The sequence below is a fragment of the Lutjanus erythropterus genome, chromosome 4, assembly GCF_056507025.1.
Source record: "Lutjanus erythropterus isolate fLutEry1 chromosome 4, fLutEry1.hap2, whole genome shotgun sequence".
NCBI lineage: Eukaryota > Metazoa > Chordata > Actinopteri > Lutjaniformes > Lutjanidae > Lutjanus > Lutjanus erythropterus.
Window position 1 is genome coordinate 19,685,423 of NC_139320.1, and position 22,920 is coordinate 19,708,342.

The 22,920-nt window shown below is 38.5% G+C and overlaps 2 protein-coding genes across 6 annotated transcripts in view; one reads left to right on the top strand and one right to left on the bottom strand.

Moving 5' to 3' along the window:
* Positions 1–2,223: 2,223 nt before the first annotated feature.
* Positions 2,224–6,316, bottom strand: serpinh1b (serpin peptidase inhibitor, clade H (heat shock protein 47), member 1b). 2 transcript variants are annotated; one of them, XM_084717246.1, is made up of 8 exons: positions 6,207–6,302; positions 5,511–5,542; positions 4,636–4,785; positions 4,334–4,526; positions 3,833–4,103; positions 3,630–3,728; positions 3,290–3,522; positions 2,224–3,176 (listed from the first exon to the last, which is right to left on the bottom strand). In XM_084717246.1, exons 3-8 carry the CDS (start codon positions 4,752–4,754, stop codon positions 2,874–2,876), a joined length of 1,218 nt encoding a protein of 405 aa, XP_084573372.1. In that variant the 5' UTR covers positions 4,755–4,785; positions 5,511–5,542; positions 6,207–6,302; the 3' UTR covers positions 2,224–2,873. The 2 variants fall into 2 exon arrangements, with proteins under 2 accessions (XP_084573372.1, XP_084573371.1); XM_084717245.1 differs by lacking the exon at positions 5,511–5,542 and having other exon boundaries at positions 6,207–6,316.
* An 11,501-nt stretch (positions 6,317–17,817) lies between these two features.
* Positions 17,818–22,920, top strand: part of gdpd5b (glycerophosphodiester phosphodiesterase domain containing 5b) — a 56,738-nt gene continuing 51,635 nt past the window's right edge. For 2 of the 4 annotated variants that reach the window (XM_084717247.1, XM_084717249.1), the window contains exon 1: positions 17,818–18,238. The gene's annotated coding sequence lies outside the window, so the exon portion shown is untranslated. The remainder of the gene's footprint in view (positions 18,239–22,920) is intronic. The other 2 variants (XM_084717248.1, XM_084717250.1) reach the window with 1 other exon arrangement.

Here is a 22,920-nt window from a genome sequence, read left to right on the forward strand (position 1 = left end):
TAATGCAAGATCAACACATTAATTAATACAACTAAATTATTTCAATCATCATGGTTTATTTGTTATTAATGATGTTCATCTTTAGAGGACAGGACAAAAAAATGACCAGTCACAGTGCACTTTTTTTATTCTGTTGAATTCCAAGTGTCGTAATCATAATTAACTAAGAATTACTTCTTCATGACCTCATCATGTTTGTTAAGTCAGCTGTTTTGTACAGCTAGGAATTAGGTATTTGGAAAAATTGGTAATAACTTTGTACTGTGTCAATGATCAATTATCTGGCTAGAAAAAGAAACTGTGTATGTATCATGTATGCATGAGCAACAAATGGTTACTACATGCCACCATTAATTATATGTTATAAATCAGTGTCAAAGACCGACAGGCCACCACTTCATTTGAAGAGCCAGAAACACGATGAAGTCCTGAAGAAGAAATGTTTGGTTAATCATTATTACAACACTTGGAATTAAACAGAATATATGGTCAAGTCTCTTTTTTTGGGCCTGTCCCTTTAACTGCTGATTTATTTATGAAGAAGACATGCACATCATGATGATTTAAATACCTTAGTTCTTGTATTAATTAACATATTTTTTTGCATTTAGTCATGAATGAGAGACTGTTAAATCTTGTTCATTCCTGATAGTTCATAAAGTACTACATGAATGAAGTCATGCTATTCCATGCATGAAGTAACACATGAATTCGTGTCATGCACTATACTATAGTATATACTATAGCAAAAAATAATAAAAGATACCAATTCATTTTCATTTTTCATCGTGTAATGTCACTTTTCTACTTAAATTTGTTTTTTAAAAGTTTTTAAATCTGGGTTCAGGAAAAAGAACTGTGTGTAAAATGTTAATCACATCAGGAAGTATTGCAGCTGGTTTCCAAAACAGCTGCTGTTGCACTATTTTAATGTGTAATTTTTGTGTTGCTAGAGATTCGGGTGCAGTTTCCCCTACAGATGCATGATGTGTCTGAGAGATGCTGAAGAGCGCCATCTAGTGTTCAAATAAGATATTTAACAGAAGCAACAAATTGAACAGTCCAACACAGCTAGACTTTTCTCCACAGGATTTTTTTTTTAATTATCAACAAAGGTTTTTGAGAAAAAAATAAAATAAAAAGCAATACTGCAATTTTATAAAAATGGTATGTAGGCATAGTGAATACCTGAGAGCACACACTAAAACTAATTTGAAACTAAATAGACAATAATAATATTCAAATGTGTTTTTTTTATTTATATTGTATTGCCATAAACCCCGAATATGAAGTCACATCACAACCAAAACACATAATTATTATTATATCGTAACATTTGGAAATGATCCCCTGCATCCCATCATATTAATATTGGCTATAGCAGCAGCTTGTTTCATGCTTAGTGTACAAAACAACAGCAGAGTTGGTCAGAAACATGTATATTGTGTAATTTATATGTTGTTATTTGTCTTGTATATTATCACTGCAATGCAATGTATAAGGTGTATGTAAATATGACATCATTAAGTAATTAAATCATTGATTTGTAACACCTTCTTAGTTTGGCTTCATGATGGTACTTTTCCTCTTTGCAGCCAGAGAGTGGCGCTACAGCTCTTACACACAAATCATTAGGCATTTGTTTCTTACAAAGGGATGCGCCATTTTGATAGAGAAATACTCAAGATCTTTGTTGCTTTTGCATTTTTTTAATATTCTTGTGACAATACGTTGACATATATGAAAAAATGTCTCGAGATAAGACATGAAAAGCTCATACTAAACTTGTGTTGTGTTGCAGTTACACCCTTTTATTTGCTATGCTGTAATTGTTGGGTATTGAGTCACACAATCACCACCAGAAGCCTGCACTCCAGTTTTTTGTGCTCAGAGGCTGCTTTTCCTCTGTTTGAGATGTCCCAACAAAGACTCCAATGACTTTATTATGAAGATTAGTGGTGGTGAGGGAAATGAACCACAAAATTCTCTGGATGGTTGTTTACGGCAGATTAGCAAAATGAGGAAAGAACACTCTCTGTCAAATCCCTGCATTCCAGACTTGGGAGGATTGTTTGACCTCCAGCCGACTGGAAAGATTGTTATCCTTGTCCTTTGAGATGTTTCTAGCGAGCTCAAATTCCTCTTTTCTACACTCCAGAGGACTGTAGCAACTGTTTTGATCTTATTCAGACCTGCTTTGCAAAAATAGAGCACACACAAGTATTTTTATTTTTTAATTTTTATTGAAAAATGAACACATTATCACGTAATCAGGCAATTCCAACAGCTTCTCTGTGAAAAATACCAACAGCAACAATATGGCACAATGTGGCTGGCAGGTGGAAGGAATAAACAGTGGAAGCACCGGACCCTTGCCCCCTTTTCTCTGCAAGCTCAGCTTGTGCAGAGGAACAATTCAGTGCAGACAGGAGGCAAAATAAAAAGCTAAGAGAGTGAAGGGAAGAAGTGAGATAGACTTGTTAACAACCTTGTGTAAAGACCTCTTTCTTCTTTAAACATTAAAGATAATGCAAGAAAACACACATGGATTGTATACAATATTGGCAAAAACAGAGTGTAAAGAAAAGGAGATCATACTTAATATAAGCACGTTGTCTGCCAACAGCTGTTTGTTAGTGTAAATCTCAAATACATGTTTGTAATTGAGGACATTATTCAATCCAAGGTGGCTTAAGGCTGAGACCTTTACACAGAATTGTTCCCTGGGAAAGTTTAGTGTGTCAACTCAGGTACTTAGTCCACAGATCACCTACTGGAATGTGTTCATGAGGTAAAAGACATAAAAATATAGTGTTTCCTGCCATCCTTTTCACAATTATCAAGCTACCCATCACAATTCACTATATTTTATATTATAGCTCATCACGCATCTTGTCTCCTTTAGGTCTAACCACCCTGCCGATGTATAAGATGGAGTTGGTCTTGTTGTCTTTCACCAGAAAGATGAAGGGATGGTCTACGTAGAAAAGTTTGGGGTTCCTCAGCTTGTCGGAGCTGAAGATGCTGGCATCGAACGGGTTTCCTTCCACATCCAGCTCCAGGGCGGATGCATGAAAGACGTTGGAGAGGTAGAGGTCCTTCTTTCCGGAGATGTTGGACAAGTCAGCCTTGGCTTTGTCCACGGCCTCGGTCAGGCCCAGCTCAGCCAAGTGTTTCTAGATAAGACAGAGGATTGCTCAAGTCAGAGGGTCGTTGGTTGATTTTTAGATGTCTAAACTATAACCTTCTATCGTTACAATCATTGATGTATCAAAGTGCCACAATTTACCTGCAGGTTGTGGCTGACGTCCACAGAGATCTTGGGGAGGGAAATAGCCACAGCTTTGTTTTCCATCTTGCTTATCCAGGTGTCCACCTGCTGCCTGGTCAAGAGCTTCTCCAGGCGCACAAGAGGCTCCAGGTGGAAGGGCATGATAAGGATCATAGAGGCCTGCTTCTGGCCCAGAGGCATGTTCAACACAAAGACATTATTCTGCGTGTCCTCGTAGAAATCATACAGACCTGCAAAGAGAAGACAAATCAGATATCTTGTCTTGTCAGAATTCTTGTTGATGGAATAAGTCTGAAATACATAATAGGATAAGGTTAGAGATGATGGAGAAACTCACCTGTACGATGCATCATGGGAACTCCAACAGTGAATGAGCGGCTAACCAGGAAACCACGTGTGTCCACCATTTTATCATGGAATTTCTCATCCCAGTGAGCTGAGGGACAAAACAGAGGACTCGGTTACACATCTGTACAATTCTTCAACATCTCTATATGTTTCAAAACAAGGTTTTGTATAAGAGACACTACTTATACTCACGCTTGAAGAACATAGCATTGACAATCATGGCTCCATCCGGGTTCTGCACATCCTTGGTGATCTCGGGCAGCTTGCCACCTGTCGACTTAGCTGCCCACTCGTTGATGGAGTTCACTGCGCTCCTCTTGTCCCTGAAGTTTATTTTTGAGTGGTCGTAGTTGTAGTGCTTCTTGCTGTTCTTCACAAAATCATCAGCAAAGGAGACGGAGCTGGGGCCATACAGACGGTTGTTGATCTTCCAGGTAGTGTTGCGCTTCTTGGCATCGCTCACCTGGGAGGGAGCAACGTATAAATGGCTGGTTATAAATGTGCAAGAAAGTATAGAGGGTCTAGTTTGAGGCTGGGTCCGGTTGTGGTGCCAATTGACTGTTCCTAAGTCCCACACCTTTTGGAACCATGGTCACCTTTCTCCTTTCCTGTTTTCTGTACTTAGATAGATATAATACTAAATTCTGGGATACATAATATGTCTTTCATACAGTCTTTCCCTGTTGTACATACCTCAGTGAGCAGCTCAGACAGGCCTGCATGCAGATGCTCATCCTTCAGTTTGTCAGCACTGAGGACGGTTTTGACCTGGGAGGCAGTGCCAGCCTTGCCGCCAAGAGCCACCATTCCCAGAGAGGAAGCCACCACCACAGGAGAGATCAGGATGTTCTCCATGTCTTTCTCCTTGGCCATGTTGTGGTAGAGGCTAAATCAAAATCACGACAAAGATGATTTGCTTACGTACCTTATGAAAGCTTAAGCAAAACCATCATCATAAGGTACACGAAATTATAATCAATATGTAGATTTCATACCTGAAGGCCAGATTGGCGCTGTTGTCAGCCAGCGTGGTGGCATGGCTGCTCAGTTTCTTGTCCTCTGCAGAGGCCACGAGGGCCAGCAGACAAAGAGCTACAACATTAGTCAGCCACATCCTGTCTTTCTCCAAAAGCAGCTGTAGCAGCCTGTGAATAGGGAAGAGAAGAAAAGTTTATGTAACTTAACCTCAGTTGGTTTCCTAAAACCAAATAAATCATTTATGTGTTTTGAGTTTGACATGGAAGGCACACGAAAGGAAGTCTCCTCAGAGTGAGTTTGTGGAATAAATTAATCTTCGGTCCTCTTTTCCTTAAATAAAATCAAATCTCAGAAATCCGATGCCAGGACACAGACTATGATTGGGATGTGAAGCTGTTAGTGGAAAGGCGGGGTTGGCTCAGCCCACACAGACGCTTGGGAATGCCTCAAGTTTCAGGCAGACATGTTCCTCGCCACGTCAGCAGCAACTAAAGCTGTAGAGCTGAAGCTGCCGTCCCATCAGAGTGAAGCTCTGCACTGACTCAAGACTGAAAAATGACGCTTCTCTGTTCTCTAGATTTATAGTAATTGAAGCAAACTGTTGCACATCAGCACTTTGATGACTTTTGTTGAGCCAGAAATCCCTGTTTCACTGTGTAGACAAGCACTCCAGTCTCTGCAGCAGCCTTCTTTTGTCCCAGAGACAGGGAGTGTGCCTGCAGGCTATATATCTAACTCATTCCATCACTTGTTTAAACAGAGGAAAAATTCATACGGCTGTGATTAACCAGCTTCCTCTGCATGTTTCTAATCCCCCTCCACCATTCTGAGTTGTCTGCATCTCTGTATTTTCATATTTGTGTTACAGCAGAAATGCATCATGTTCGAATACCTTGAGATGTTTTGAGGTCTGCGATTTTCATTCTGAAAGACAAGAGGTGTATGTAGTAAACTCTATAGAGCAGGCAGTAAAACATTGTACAGGCTACGATGGAGACATATTCTGTATTTTCTTCATTTTTTTAATCTTATTTCCCAGTTTTCATCTGTTAGACTTAAAACATTTAAGCTATAGCTCAGCTATTATACAAGTTAGTGACAACTCACTCACAATCAGACACGTAATCTTTTTTCATTGGCTGAGTGTGAACCACACAAAAACTTTCATCCAATCAACTGTGCTACAGTGGAGCCGCAGTAATATCTAGAGGACAGACTCTAATTATCAAAAAGTAATGGATTAAAGCTAATAAAGAAACAGATTGGGTGTAATTCAAGTACTTTCGTTCTGTGAATTTGATTGCACTTTATGCACTCGGATAGACTGCAAAGCAACAACATGCAAGAGGCAAAAAGCTTTAGGATCATCATGCTGTGATCAGTTTAAAACTCTCCAAAAGATACAGATAAACCAAATCACTGTACTCTGTGTGCAGGACAAACAGCCAGAGGGATAGCCTAGCAGAGATGTAGAACTGGTTAAAAAAAAGAAAAATGCTGCACTGTAACTTTAAACCGTAAAACAAAAGCAGCCCTTTCACCCTCTGCATTCCTGCCTGAAAACAAAGAGCTATTTTCTAATCCTTACCTGGCGCAGATTCGATGGGTTTCTCCTCTGAGTTGTGTCTTGTGAAAAGTGTAACTGCAACACACTCTCCTGCTCCGCTCTATATATCCTGAGAGAGAACTTTCTAGAAGTGGGAATGGTATATTTAAATGAGGGTGCCTGCTCTTCCTCAGGAAGTTGAGAGCTGGGACGTCCCCCTTGGAACCACAGGCTGGAATGAGAGGGGCGGCTAAGTTAGCTGATCTGGGCCTGATGTACAGAAAAGTACCTAAGCCTTTAGGTCAACCAGCTGCCTGCTGACTCAATCTCTAACGCTGGTTTCATCACATGCAAAATATGAAGAATAAACTGTGTTTTGTATGAACTGATTGATTCTTATGCATGAAAACATATGGCATGTCATGCTATTCTGGCAGTTGCTGAAACTTTGAATGTGTGAGCCTCTCTTGGACACCATTCTCCTACAATCTCAGCAGAGAAGACATCAGTGAAGGGGCACATTGTTAGCAAATGTTCCTGGGAGAAAAATAAGTAATTTTATTGTTGACCTAGTTACTCAGATATTTGATTTCAAATAGAAACTTCCAGAACTTTAAAAGCTTCATTCAGTGCTCTCTTGCTTCACAGAAGCTGCAGGATATCCAGCCCTGCCCCCGTCTCCTCCCCCACTGTGCCACGTCTCTCCAGCTCAGCTGCTGATTGCAGGGTGGTTGAAGGATGGGGGTGCTGGAGACAACCACTGTCGTAAAAACTGCAGTGTCCTGACTGGGACCTTAATTCATGCAAGACCACTTTAAACAAAATAAGCTATAAATATTTGTGTAAAACTGGTCTGCCTTAATTTAAACAGACTGCTATTAACATTTGCAGTTGGCCAATGTTAGTGATAACATTAACTTTTTCTATATTTTCTTTCTAATCTACAGATATTAAAACTCTCAATCACACCAGTGTGATAAAATCAGGAATGGTCTGAGGCATTGCAGCATAAAAATGACGCCACACTGAGTGTTGCTGTCAATGTCAGTCGAACGTGCCAGCTTGAAACTCCATTCTAGTTTTTGTTTTATGTTTATAGACCAAATAAAAACAGACATGTGATCACATAAATATTATAATATTTTATGTGCTTTGTGTGTTTTTCAGTCCAGTATGTCAAACTTAAAAAATAATTGCCATGGTAAAACATTTGCTAACGTGGTACATAAATGCAAAATCAAATGTATTCAAAAACAGGCCAAGACCTTTAAGGGTTAGTGAAAAATTGTCATATACACTATAGAGGGTCAGAGCAAGACTTTTGATACATAGGTTATCACTCTGCATTACATACAGTAAAATATTGATCTTGTCTGACGAACAATTTTCCAACCAGAGGAATTCCATCAATATGTTAATCCTCAAACTCCCACTCTTTTGCAGTCATCTTCAGATTGTTCTGACATGCCCAGTGGCTGGTTATTTTAGTGTCTTGTTAGGGGGAACATCCAGAAAGTTCAACAGAAGTTTGAGGGAAAAAGGTAATTCAAGTCAATTTTATTCATGTAGCACCAACTCATAACAGAAGTTATCCCAATGCACTTTTCATATAAAGCAGGTCTAGACTGTACCGTTCATAATATTCCCCAAATCCCAGCTCCATGTCCCTCTCATCTCATTTCAAACAATAAATGACTCACATTTTGGGGACAGTGAGCCCACCTAACAATACAATGTCAGAGCAAGAGCAGACTTGCAGCCTCTTCCCTTCCCTCAGGGGGTGTTTGTCATTCTGAGAAAGACCCCCGGCTTTTAGTTCACAGTGAAATTCCTCAGTGTGTGCAGAGTGAGGGCACCCTGTGGGTCAAGCAAGTCTGCTCAAATCTGCTCATAGACATAATCTCCTTTAAAATAGCAATGCTTTCTTTGTCTTCTGTGTAACAAGTTTTAAAAGATGATTTTGGATTTTTTGCAGTAAGGGTGGCATTAATTTTGTAGCTGTAAATGATCTTAAAGCAGACTCAAGATTTTCTGCATTATCATGTGTGCTTTAGAGAAAAGACAATAACTTAACACGCCTCTTGTACAGCTGAAAGCCAACATAAGCACACACAGTGACGCAGGAGAGAAACTTCAAACCACAGAGATTTAGTTCGAAAGTACTGAGAACCGAACACACAGACTTTTAGAAACGTCTTCCTCTCTGCTCTCCTGCACACACATGAGCTGCGTCTCGGCTTTCTGGCGCACATCAGATTAAAACAAAAACAAAAAGGCAAACTCTTCTTTTGACAATGGGAAATGAATCAATCCCCATTCTAAAAATCTGCATATACGCACTGATTTTGGTATAAAAACAATACTAGAAACACTCGAGTTTTCATCAGACAATAAAAAAGAAGGAGCTAGGGAGAGTTTTAACTCTCCTTAAATGCATGCTGGGAAGTCTGCTAATATACTGATTGATGTTTCTTAAGAAACTGAATGTTATGTGTTCACTGAACTCCATCCATTCAACTCCTCCGTTTTGAGTTGAGAAGAGCTCATGTATATCTGTTCTGAGAGGTTTAGAAAGTTTACTTACCTTGAATAAATAAAACTAATTTAAAGTATGTTTAATTAATGAAGAAAGTTTAGTTGATTCCATAAATTCCTACAGGATTTTACTAAAGTGTTTTGCAAAGAACATAAGCAGATATTAATTATTTGTTCTTTAAGGAAGTGTAGGGGTGTTGGAGGGGTCATCCAGGATTACCACCTACATTATACTGTCTAAATAAATACTGTGTGTGCATGTGTGTGTGTGTGTCTGTGTGAGCAGTAGGAAGCTTCCAGCACTTTCCCGAACCACCACATGCAAACATCTTGAAAACTGTGCCTTTAAGATACAGCAGGGAGGGACGTAAAGCCATAGGCTCAACACTAACATGATGCAATATTTCACCAAGTGAAAGTAAAAAAATATTGTCAGAAGAATCTGATATAAGAACAGGAATGACAGACCTCAGAGGGCGGAGCGACTCTTAAATAACTCAGGCAACGAAATGCCACAGACGTCAGTAACATCTGGACATCATTACACTAACCTCAGCACCACACTTGGTCAGTTGCATCCTCAGTTGTTTTTTTATTTTGTTTTTTGTTTTTTTTCACTGTTGCTAAAAGACAGCCCATCAATAAAGTTTTTGCTTGCTGGTTTCCGTCAGTAAACTGGAGTTCACTTCCAGATATATTAGGATTTAAATGATTATGTCTGGTTGACAGATTACACTTTTACAACAGGATCAGCAACATTTCAGAAGTATTGACTTGGGAATGTGAGTTAATCGTTATTATTTGTTGTGAGTCTTTGCTGTTTATCGAGGTGCACTTTGTAAAGAATGGAAAGCAACCAGATCAAACTCAACCAGTTGCTCATGCAGTTACATTGTAGTTAAAGTTGCTGTAGAAAGAGACAGAGGGTTGTGAACAAACAGAGGAATTCAGTCACTCTCCTGTCGTGCCATCTGTGTTAGTCCTTCAAACAAAACACTAACAGGATTTTGTCAGCTTGTGGGAACTGTTATGAGGTTTTCTAAACAACTCTCTTTCTGCTTATCTCTTCCAGACAGATCCGTGTATTAACCCTTCCTCTCTAATGTACTCTCCAGATGGGCTGCAATGTTGTTTACTCATTTAAAACTCTCCCCAGGTGTGTTGGAGACAGTCTGAAGTATTACATTTTACATCTTATTCATACAAACATACATACGTTCTTTACATACATCAGGGTTGGCTGTAAACACTTTGACCACGACTGCACACAGAGGAACTGTTGGACACAGAGACACTACTGAAGGATGTGTAGCACAGCTGCCAAGTAGCTCATGACGCAAGACCTGAGAAACATTTCAACTTTGCTGTATGATGTAACTTTCTGAACTTTTGAGTTCAGCGAGCTGTTTGATCATAATCTGTCTGTGCAGTCTAAGCCAGACTCATATCAGCTGTAATGAGGTGACAATAAACTACACGCCTATTATGATGCAAAGTTTACTGAGTGAAGATATTTTTAATAAATCTTATATCAACCAGAGAGTTCAAGGTAAAGGGTAAAGGTAACTCAACTTTATGTGCCATATGCAGTTGTAGGGTCAATTATACAGCAGTAATATATATTTAGTGTTATAATTTCACAAAAGTTGTTATAACCTGACACACTTCGGCCTCCACAGTCAATTTGTGGAACATCTGAAACTTAATTTCTGTACCCCTACGTTCACTTTTAAGGGTCCCCCTTCTATAAAGGGGTGTCTCCGCCTCAGCTTTCTGCTTTTTCTGTTGTACTTCATGGGATAAGTAAGTGACATTGCCCTTGTAGTAACTTCTGTGTTTTAACAATGCTAAACTACATTTCTAAGTTTACTTTTCAGCCTAAACTTATTGTGTGATTTGCTAACATATTCCTGTGTCGATTAATTTGTGTAGGGGCTCGAGTTATATTCGACAGAGGGTTTCGTTTTTACCTCTTGCTGTCAGGTATGCTTCTCTGTGTTTTATTGTACTATACTGAATGCAACATGGCCCTCTTGCCCTTTTGGCTCTTGTATTCCATGAGAGAGGGGCTTGAATTATATGGTCACAGTTGACGGAGGATTTAGTTTTTGCCTCTTGCTGTCAGCTATCAGAAATAAACAAAGATCCAATAAAGCTCCAATAATATCCATGCGGAGCCTTAAGGGCCTAAGGGGCCCTCCATCCTGACCAGAGAGCCACAATAACCATTTCAAACAGTTTGCTCCATCTATTGGTCAAAGAATAAGTAAAGCTGTATAGAACAGAATCAGGTACAAAAAAATATATATTTATTGAATAAAATATTTTTTGTAAAATTTTAGAATATCTAAAATGTAGAAAAACTAAAACATAACACTGAGCTTTGGCTCTGCTGCCTGGTAATTATTCAGTTAATTGATTTTAAATTCAATATTTAATCAATCATCAGTCACTGTCAATCCATTAATTTCCATCTTACATTAGTTCAGAGTTATAATCAGTGATGGACTTTAACTAAGCACATTTATATCAAGTACTGTACTTATTTTAAATTTTACTTGAGCTCTATTTTATCCAACTTTATGCTTCTACACTACATCCCAGAGGCAAATACTGTACTTTTTAATCCACAAAGCTGAAAAAAGGCTGTTTTCTGACTTTTTAGAGATATGTGGTTCTCACAGTGAAGCACATTGAGTTTACATTTGTCATATGAAATGTGCCATATAAATAATATAGTTGACTTGACTTGATTTGACTCACAGGTCAGTGACAATACAGACATTTGATGATCTTATACCACAGAGATGATCTTATACCATGATGCATTACTGTAGATTAAATTTAATCATGGGGTGCTTCACTGTACAAATCATTAGCAGGAATGCCCAGCCCACAGGAGAGGCCGGATGTAGCTAGTTACTGTAATTATCCAGAAAAACAGAGAAGCCAGGTGCAGCTACATAGGGGTGAGGATGGGGGTGTGGGGGTGTGTGGAGAGGGCAGGGACTATTTGCATATTCATGATCTTTGAACACTGACTAACAAAGACAATTTATTACTTCCGGCATTTCTTACATCTATTAATTTCTGATAATTGATATTTTGTCAGCCATTACTCCTTAAATAGGCAACATTACACTGTAACAGGAATGCTGTAAAATTTACTTAACTTAACTTACTGGCAGCAATTAGCTGGTAAGTTGCTGTAAAAACATTAAACAACATGATTACTGTAAATCTAATTGCAGTACCACAGTACTGTAATTGTTATTACAGTAGTAATCAGCATGCTGTATTATTTATCACAACACTAACTCAACTACTGTAAAAGGCATCACTGTATTAATATTAATACTATAAATTAATAACTGTAGAAAAAATGTTTATTTCATCAAGTCACTGAAATTTTAAATACTTAAAATACATTTTAAATTTTTTTTTATGTGTTTTAATTTGGCCGTTTCACATTAATCAAAGTTCAAATTAATTTTGAATGTTCTCTGAATGAGATTTTTTTTTCTGTCAAATAGCTTTTTTTTTCAAAGTTTTCCACCGCAGCCATACTGTTCAACACTGACCAAATCTTTTAATAACTTTTTATCATGAAGTAGTCTAGATGACACAAACTGATCTTGAAGTCAATTGGATTATTTCTGTAGGAGGAGTCTGTTAAAATACGATACATAATACAAATAAATACGACGCATGTAAAAGGCCAAAATTGACCATGAAATTCAAAATGGCCGACTTCCTGTTTGGCTTAGCCTATATGTCCACTCCCATCGACAAAACTTATATCATACATTCAGGCCTGGACTACTACTGAACATGTTTCAGGCAGATTCGACTATTGCAGAATATTATCATGTAGATGTGTTCAGGGCATTACTGTTATCAAACATGAAGTTTAGTGCAGATCAGATCATTTAAACTAAAGTTATGGCAATTTTGTGTTTCATGGCGAGACATCAAAATTCCACACCACGGCCACGTCCCTCAATGGCATCACAGCTAGGTCAGGCACCCAACAGCCGCCGGCCAACCACAGGTGGCAACAGCGCTGATTGAGAGTTGAGTTTACTTTGTTAGTCCACAAAACACTTAACCTATGAAACTCCAGCAGTGTTTGGTGGACAAAAAAACTAAACCTGACCTTCAATCAGCATGAAAGTGTCTCGATAATGACTGAATTTTCATTTTTGGATGAACTATCCCTTTAAGGTTTGAGATTTTTCATGGGTCTTGGGTTCCCTTCTCAGCATAAAAATCAACAGAAAAAATGAAAGCCTTAATATCGCTCAGCCAAAGCCTGCCACTGATGTGAAAGCTTGCATTGTCTTACCTTTTCGAGGGTCTGTGGTGACCTGATGCACTTCGGCACTTGGTCCTCAGGCCTCACAGCTGCTGGCAAGAGAAAGAACGAGACACATAAAGATATATTATCACACACTACTAAATGGAGCAAGCTAGCGCACAAACACACACATACAGGCAAGCACACACACGATTCTGATTTAACTTTCCATTGTCTGGGCTCCTTCATCACAACACCAAAGCAGAGAGAGAGTCCACTAGTTACACAGTCATGCACAGTACAATGAACACCGAAAAACAAGTTGTCTGCATTTGACTCATCCACTGCGCGCTGCCTGTGGATCATGGGAACTGACAGGGGAAATTAAGCTTACAAAGATCACTTTTTATTTCTCTTCTTTCTCAGTCTGACAACAGCGGTCAAGATGAAAGCAGTGGACATGAATTGTGTGGTAACAACTGCTGACTATTTCCTTTGTAATTTTTAATCAACACTAGTACCCTATACTAGTGATAATTTATAAGATACAAAACATTTTTGTAGTGTAGTAAATAGTTAAAAGTACAGACTACTCATAAAAGTAGAAGTACCCCTAAAAATACTTAATTACAGTAATCTGAGTAGTTGTAATTAGTTACTTCCACTACTGATTATTAGACTGGCTAAGTAATAATATAATTAATTAATGATAAACTATTATTGAACAAAAGAACAAATTGATAGTTGAATCATTCAGAAAAAAGGAACATTTGCAAACACTTGCTCATCATTTTTTGCCAAGTAACAGTCTAATTATGATCTAACATGATGATGACAGGAAGTAGCACTCAGGTGAATCTTTCTAATGTTTTTAATCCTGACTGAACATGCCCTCTGGTGGGCAAAGTTTGAAAGCTTTCTTCAAGGCCATAAAAGTTCTTCTTATAGTAATTAAAGTCATAATTGAGTCGTGATTTCGGTTATATTTAAGTTTTTAATTATTCCTTTTCCTCTAGGGATGTTTTAAATGTAACTTCTTCTGGTCTGTTTCTTTAAGCTTCCACTTTGTGCATGAGAAAAAAATGCAAAAAGAAGAACTTCGCAATGAAACCAGACACATCCACGAACCTTATGGAGAAACCTTAGATCTTGGATACAAATACTGAGTTTGTACAACATTAGAAAAACCCGTTGGAATCATTTTTAATCGTTTGCCAGAAACAACAGATATTTTATCTGCTACTGCATTGCATTGTGGACTAACAGCCACTAGATGGTGGCAAAGCAATCAAATCCAGTACACCCTCTTTGCCAGAGAAGGTTTTTCAAGACAGCATCCTCAAAGATATGAAGATAACTTTGATGTGCAAGAACAAATATACTTATATCTAAAAGGTTATTAGCATGATAAGTATCTAAAGTAACTAAAGACATTTTAAAGAGACAAGCTGCTCACTTGATAGTCAATAAGAGGTGCTACAGACACACTTCCACTTTCTGTTTAGCAGCTACTGATATATTTTGTCAGCCCTGCAATGAACTGGCAACTTGTTCAGGGTGTACCCAGTGTCAGCTGGGATAGGCTCCAGCCCCCTGCGACCCTTCAAGGATAAGCGGTTACAGACAATGAATGATGAATGAATGAATGATATATTTTTGCATTTTCAGAGTGGCAAAATTAAAGAAGATTTAAATAAAAAATACTCAAACAAACATTCACAAGCTCAGTGAAAGAGATGAGCTTTGTCTGTGGTTTCTACTCGTATGATAGTTGTCACATACAGTATATTGGATAATATAGTATATAGTAACAAGTTTCATGCCGACTCCCTACAGAGATTAATAAAGTTATAAATCAGTCCTGTTTCAATCCACCTTCAGACTTGTTGTAGTGAAGCCGCTGAGCAAATCACATCCTGCTGTGAAACTCCAGCAGACCCTCAAAATCATAATAAGCTGCTGAATTGACATTTATATGATAGAGTGTGCCTGCATTAGTGGCATTCTCATTATTTGGTCTTTGTCCCCCCTCCCCCTGCACCAGTCGTGTTCTTTACCTTTTCAGACAGCAACATCCCGACCCCGCTGCATTACAGAACGCCACATGCAGAGGAGACCCCCACCAGCCTTCCTACCCTTCTTGCCTGTAGGTGCTGGTTGGCATTTTGAAATGGGCTGAGTTCATAACAAAGTGCAGCAGCTGGAGCTGCTGACTAATGGCAACCTGTGGAGAGAGGAGCAGGGAAGCCCCAGTCAGCCACATCAAACAGGGATATGCCACAGGAAATGATCCTTAGGGGAGCATTTCCCCCCTGCCTCCACACCTGTTGATGCTCCTGGAGCGTCAATGTCAAGGTGTGTGCGGCTGCGTGAGTGGCTGCATGGATGCGAGGATGGGGCTACAACCTTAACATGAAATTGCCATTTAATTAAAGTGCTGTTTGATGAATGCAGTTTTATGCAACACAAGAAGGATAAGCATGCACCCACAAACTCTTCTTTTCCATCAAAATATCTGACAGCATCATGACACTGACTGTTTCCTTGGTGATGAAACTGAACCATTTCTCCTTTCAACCACAACTCCTCCTCCACTTGACAGAGAATGTTCATAGTTCAGGCAAACCAATTAGATGTAACTATTCTGAAAAAGGTTGAATGCTCCAAACGCTGCGTGCATCTTCGTCATTTCACACTCCAGAGACCCGCTGACCACCTGTTATTGTCCAGAACGATCATCACAGTCTGAATAAGTTTCATTGTGCTCTCTGTGCAGTAAATGTTGGATTTTATCTATGCTGCTTTGGTGCAAAGAAACATAACAGTGACTTAAAGGTCCAGTGTGTAACATTTACAGGAATGTATTGGCAAAATATGGCAGAAATGTAATATAGGATTCATAAGGATTTTCATTAATGTATAACTAGAATTGTTGTGTGTTTGTTACCTTAGGGGTACATGAGCCCTCTAGGATACGTGAAGTGATGTGATGGTAAGAATACATGAAAAAAATGTGATTTGCAAAATACAGGCACAGATTGTGTGTGGAAAAGAGAGCACATGCTCTTTTCTATGGAGGCTGCTATGGTGTACGTTTTTTTGTATGTGTATGTTTTTTTTTTTGCAAGTTTCATGGCCACTATAGTTTCTCCCAGATTTTTGGAAAGGGAAGGTGAGATGAGCAATGTGTAAATTCACCACTGGATGGCCGTAAATCTTACACACTAGTCCTTTAAATGTTTATCCTACATGACAAACAATAACCTGATCACAGGGGGATATCACCTTATACTGTTCAAAATGCACTTCAATGTGTGCAGCTGAGTGAAAAGCAATGGGTTGTGGCCTACTCTACTCAGTTTCTCACCTTTTAAATAATTATTTCTGATGTCATGGTTTCTAAGACAATTAGTACAGCTAATCAAACTAGTGTCATCTTTTAAACATCTTTTTTGTAATGTTGCCAGCTGCAGTTTTGGACTGCAGAACTGTCTGGATTTCCAATTTAATGAGGGATTTGATTAAACTGATTGATTAAATTCATTGGATTAAATCTATGCAGTTGGAACAGCGTGTTTCTCAATGTTTTTAACATACTAAAATTGTAGTTAAATGTGGTTTCTCATATCAGTATTGATTTAAATTACAACAAAATCTTTTTACCTATCAGCACTATAGCACTATTAGTGACACTTCTTTACAGATTACAGGACCAATTATATGTTAAATACAAGATGTGTCACAGTGTAGGTCAATGGTCAATGGAGGGTTTGCTTAACATTACATGTTATGTGCGTTTATCATTGCAGATCGTGACAAAAATCAATAAATCAGTTTTGTTAAATGAGTCATCTGGTATGTGTCAATATGATAAAAAGTGTCAGAGTCCTGAACCTGAAAAAACAGAGTGTGGATGGGCTGGGTGATGACTCCTTTGCTGGTTTGATTTAATTTACTTGGTGGAATAATGATAATTACTTGAACAGTGATTAGAGCTGCAGTGATTAGCTGATTAATCAAGTAGCTGTCAAACATTAAAATAATCAGCAACTATTTTTTACAATCAATTAATTGTTTTGAGTCATCTTTTAAGAATAATGCCCTAATTCTCTGCTTTCAGATTCTCAAATTTGAATACTTTGTGGTTTCTTTACCTTTCTATGGCAGTAAACTGAACATCTGAGTCACCAATAGTGGAAAGTAGAGATTATGACCTGTTAAAGTGGACAAAATCACAGAAAATCAGTATATTAAAACATGTAATCTGACTAAAAATTAAGTCTATCTTCATTCTCAGAGAAAATAAAAAAAATGAAAAAACAGAAATTGAAGAGAAATAAACCTGCTCTGTTCATGATCTGTAATCTCTGTCACGTGCTAATAATAAAAAAAATGCATTTTGTTAATCATCTCGCAATATCAGTAAAGTATATTAGATATGCTGTTAAGATATTAAACAGATTGATAAAAATGTTTTAAAAAATTTGGCTCAAATGGTATTTCCACGTTGTGGCGTTCATGTATAATCGGATTTTCAATTTACACACAAACTGCCAATCGGGGAAACACTAGGATGGCAGTTTAGTACCATTTGACTTTGATTTCCCTCACTATTGACAGCAATTCTGACAATAAATTAAGACAATGCCGCTTGAAACCCTAAAAGTTCTTTAATTCATCTAAATGTTGGTCAATTAAAACGCAGGCATAGTTTATTTCCGATGTTTCGTGAACGCGCAGACCGACTGGGAGTAAAGTCAGCCTAGTGACGCTCTCTGTCTGTACAGGAGGGCTGGAGATAAAAAGACCAACACACACACATACACACACACACACTCCTCCCACTGTTCAGTACATTGAATTACTCTGCCGCCGGTGAACGTACCGCTGCTGCTCACAAAGACACAGACGAGGAGGGGGAGAAGGCACGCTTTATCTACGGAGAGGACCACAAAAAAAACTGACTGAAAACATGAGCCGGGACGTCTTTTAGTCCGACCAACGTCCCGTCCTCACCTGGCTCTTTCCTCCTTTGTGTTTCTGAGTAAAACTTCGGCTCCGTCAGCATATATCGGCGGGCACACACACACACACATACACACGTTACCTTTAACACGGGTTGTCCCCGTTTGACACTCGGGTTGGGGGCATTTTTCACCGGGGAGACAGAAGAAGAAAAACCTCAACTTTACCCTAAAGCTAACTCTGGAATCAAAGAGAAGTGGTCGCAGCCCTCAGACAGGTGAGTGTGTAACGGTTTATTTCAGGTGTTTATCACATTTACCTGTGTGTGAGTTGTATAAAAACATCTGTAGACCTTTTTTTCCCCCTTTAATAGCATTTTTGGCGTTACTTACCCCATTATCATATGTTAAAAAGTGTTCGTAGCTGTCGTTAATGAGAGTTATTACTATTGCAACACGAGCTAACAGCGTGCCTACAGTCAAAACAAGCTAGTACCCCTCACAAGTTTTCAGGATAGACATTCATTTTTCATGTAATAGTTAAATGTTTGAACGTTTCATGTTTAGAAGCTGAATGATTTGGTATTTTCAATTATAAGCCTAATTAAAAGTATAAGTCTATGTTAAGCTCAATACGTACCCCACTGCTCACTCACTGGTGCACCCTAAGACATGGGACACGCCCATGATGTTTTGTCCCATGAAAGCTAGGGTTTCCCATTTGACCAAACTATAGATTGATTCGCACACCTGAGTCTCATTGAACGTATATCGCAAAATAATGTGTGCAAAGCTGTCGAGGCTGTCTGTGGATTGTGCATTTGCGTTTACTCAGACAACAGCACTCTTGTCACTTACCTGCATAATTCATGACACCATTATATTTTCTTTTGAAGATCAGGATTGTAGGGCTGTAATTAACAATTGTCAATAAATCTGCCCATTGTTTTCATATTTAATCATTTAGGCGCTGACGTGTAAGAAAAATTTGAAAAATCCAGTCCAACTTGATGTCCTCAAAAACCCAAAGACTATTTATAATCTTAAATGATAAAGGTTAAATGTTTTCGCTTTAATAATGACTGGAACGATTAATCCATTATCAAAGTAGTAAAAAAAAAATAATGATTTTCTTTTTCACGACTAATTGATTAATTGACTTACACAGCTTCCTAACATGCAGTGAGCGAGCATAAATTATTTATTCATAACTAATGTAGCTTTCTTTAGTCAGCTTTGTTTCTATATAAAGTGGTGACATCCTTGTAACTTCTAAAAGCTCCATGTTTTGTCTGTTTTAAGGACATTTCTTAAGATTAGGTACTGCCGTGGATGATATAAGATGTGTCACTTCACAACCTTGTAAATAAGTCTCCCATTGTCCATTTCGATGACTGACTGGTGGAGAAATAAAAACAGCAAGGATGACAGAGGCAATTTTGACCAAAGAAAACAGGTTGTAGCTTAAGCAAGAGCACATAACTGGGCAAAAATAGAACCAGGGCTTGTGTTTTTTCCAAACAAGCCACATGTTGCCTTGCCCGTTTGCTGACACATGGAGCAGGTTAGGACATCCTCATTTGGAAAAACTGAGACAACCTGATCTTCTTTCGCTCACTCCTTCGCATCCGTTCCACTAAGGAAGCAGTGTAAACGCTGCAGTTTCATAGGATTGTCATTTGGGTGTTCCTGATATATTCAATATTCCAGGAATATCCAAATGAATACCAATATACTAATGTACTATACTTTTCCAAGAAAGATTTCGTGTCATGCCGTGAGTAGATCTTGGGATCACTTATTACATTTGTGTTATGTAGCACTTCATCAATGCAAGATTAATCTTGTAAAGATGTAGGAGTTTAATCATCTTAAAAATTTGGCCATTGGAGAGAATCCAATTGGTACATCATCTCTACCCTTTAGATCCTTTTTGACTGTTAGCACTTCCCCATCTGCCACTACTACCCTTGCAGTAAAAACAGCAAAGACTTACTTGCTTTTGGTAAGCATGTAAATAGTTACTTTTAGGGATTAGTCAGATTTTGAATAGATGGATGACTCAGTACGAATCAATTCTTTATAAGTGACTATCCAAGGCTGTTTCTGTTTTATCGCCCTTTTACAACATCTATAAATGGATTGAAGGGCCTCCGAGTGGAGTGTGCTGAATACTGTGTTTTCTAACTTCGTTTTGGCTTGTACAGTACAGTACTGTATATGCTTCTGCATAGTAAGTGGGGCTCTTCTCCCAAGGGCATCCAGCACTATAAAAATGTTTTCAGGTCATGACATTGAAACTCATATTGTATGCCACATGTGAAAATAAACATTACTCTTGACATTCAGATCGCTCTGGTTTCGGCTGTGTGAGAAAATGATACAAAGGTTTGACATTTTGAGGTTAGGTGGAAAAATGGTGACATAACATATATACATGTCCACAATTCTTCAAATTTGCTTGCATTAGAGTGGAATACAGGGAAGGTGCTGTGTCAAAAATGTACAGTTGTGATGAAAAGGCTTGGGCTTGTTTGAAAAGTGCTTTAAAGATTACCCTCAATTTGGAAATGTTTAGAAATTTAGGGAGAATAAACAGAGAATAGAGGGAGATATAATAGGTCAGAACAGGGAGGAATGCAGTGTGCCGTGGTCACAGCAGTAATCCACTTACTGGATACCGACTCTTTTTACACACATGGTTGTAGATCCATCGTAGAGCTTTCAAACCATTTCTTTATGTAGTTTTCAAGTTCGATGCATATTGCTGCTGATTGGAAATGCTGCTGATTAGACGTGGAGTTGCACTGTGTAGACAGTAACTGACCTTATTGTCCATTTGAGTCTAGTATTGATTCTGTCTTTCAGCCATTCTGCTTTTCTCTGATTATGTAACAACCACTGTATACTTAATGTTTATGTACTTTACCTTTAAATAGCTGCTTCTAAGAAGAGAAACGTACAATAGATGTAAGCTTCATCTACCAAAAGAAACACATCTGGAAGACGTGTTGAGCCTACAGAGGGAGTGTGAGTCTGACTTGTAAAAAATGACCTGTTATTATTGGCTGCCCTGAAGCATTGAGGTCAAATCCAGCTCAATCTCTCACCCACACACAAGCGCACACAAGCACACTCCTGTGCCAATCCGCACTTATATAGTATAATGAACCTCCACCAAAAGCTGGCACGCTTCTGAAAGTGTTTACTATTAATTTGTAGCACACACGAAGAAAAAAACTCCGATTTCCATGTGGTTCCATTCACTGAGGCAATAATAAATGCTTAATGCAAAAGTAATGGGTAACTAAATTGGATTTAAAGATTTGGGAAAATGAGGAAGAAAATCATGGGTACACGGCTGGATACATAACAGCCCAGATTCAGAGGAGGACCATAATTTCTGCAACATTTTACCTCACACTGCTACTTTACTGCCGGCACTTTTCCTTTCTGCTGCTAATATATTTCTCGCTATTTTTGAACAGGGTTAATAGAACTGTAATGGAGCACATGCTGGCAACAACTGGGGTCAAATTAGGGCTGAGGAATGGTAATGCGTGAGACTTTACAGTATGAGCTGGTCTGACTCTGATTGGTTGGGATGTGGTGAGGCATATGAGTGTTGAAGGTGTCATGGAGATGCAGATGAATGACAAATGCTTGGATTTTCAAAACAGATGTTGAAGCACAGTTAGTGGCATACAGTCACATAATGGAGCCTTGCTTCACCATGTTTAAGGCGTTTTCTCAATACTAGAGCTGCAACAAAAGAAAACAACGTAGGGGAGGGGGGGTTTGAGATTTTGTCATTCATATATTCACATAACATGTGGGTAACCAGTACTTTGATGCAGAGTGACTTTCATGCTGAGTTAAGCAGTTCTTCCTGGATTGATCTTTTGCACTGTACTAGAGAGTTGTAAGTTAAACAAATAAGGATTCACTCACATTTACAGACACACACACGTGGTTTGTGCCTGTCCTGGAAAGGAAAAGGCAAATAGTCAGAATAATCTTTTAGTAGAGCGTCATTTTGACACTGCTTTGTAAAGGTCGGAGCCCTGGGACCCAATGTAAAATGGACTTCTGATCAATTGTGATCTTAAGCTTATGAAACCTTACTTACCTTTACTTAGCTTTTTGAACAATTAGACTAAAAGTGCGAGTAATTAATTGTGAAACACTCCCAAGCTCCGTGTTTGGCTTTGTTTGTCAAGGCTCTATATAGTCCATCGAATAATCTGTATTGCCTGGCTTTAATCTCATCTACCATTGCTGTGATCTCATCTTTCAAAAAGTTTTCTCTCAACTTTTCTTTTAGTCCATTATTGACTAAACCCTCATTTCTGCTAGCCTTAAATATTATTGCTGATTGTAGTGAAGGTGCTGTTAATTTTAGGTTTACTACAAATGTGGTTTTAGAACCCATGTAAGCAAGGTTTTTTATGCTCAGTATCTTTTGGATTCAGATGTAAGCACGCCAGCAAACCCCGTCACTGTGGATAAGTTGCAATTAATCGCCATAATATTAAAATTGCCATATGGCCAAGTGCAATATCCAAATAACAGAATCAGGACCAAATCACAATGTTTTGAAAAAGAAAAAATGTCTGAGAAATCAGCATTAGTACTGTACTGTAGTGCTGCAGAGATGACTTGGCCTAAAAATCTTGTTCTCCAGATGTAAGAAGATGTGTTTGCTTGCTACAGACCCTGACAAATGCCACATCATCATGATTTTAAACGTTTTTTTTTTTCAGTAAAACCGAAAATTGTAATGCAAAAATTATCATTCCTATGAATCGTATCACAATTGCAGTTTCAGTCAAAATAATTGCAATATGACTTGTTTTTTAAATATCGTGCAGCCCTCATAAGAAGACTACCTGCTGGACTGACTTCTGACAAACTGCTGTCGAATGGGAGACCACAGTGAAAGGCTAATTGCTATCAATTT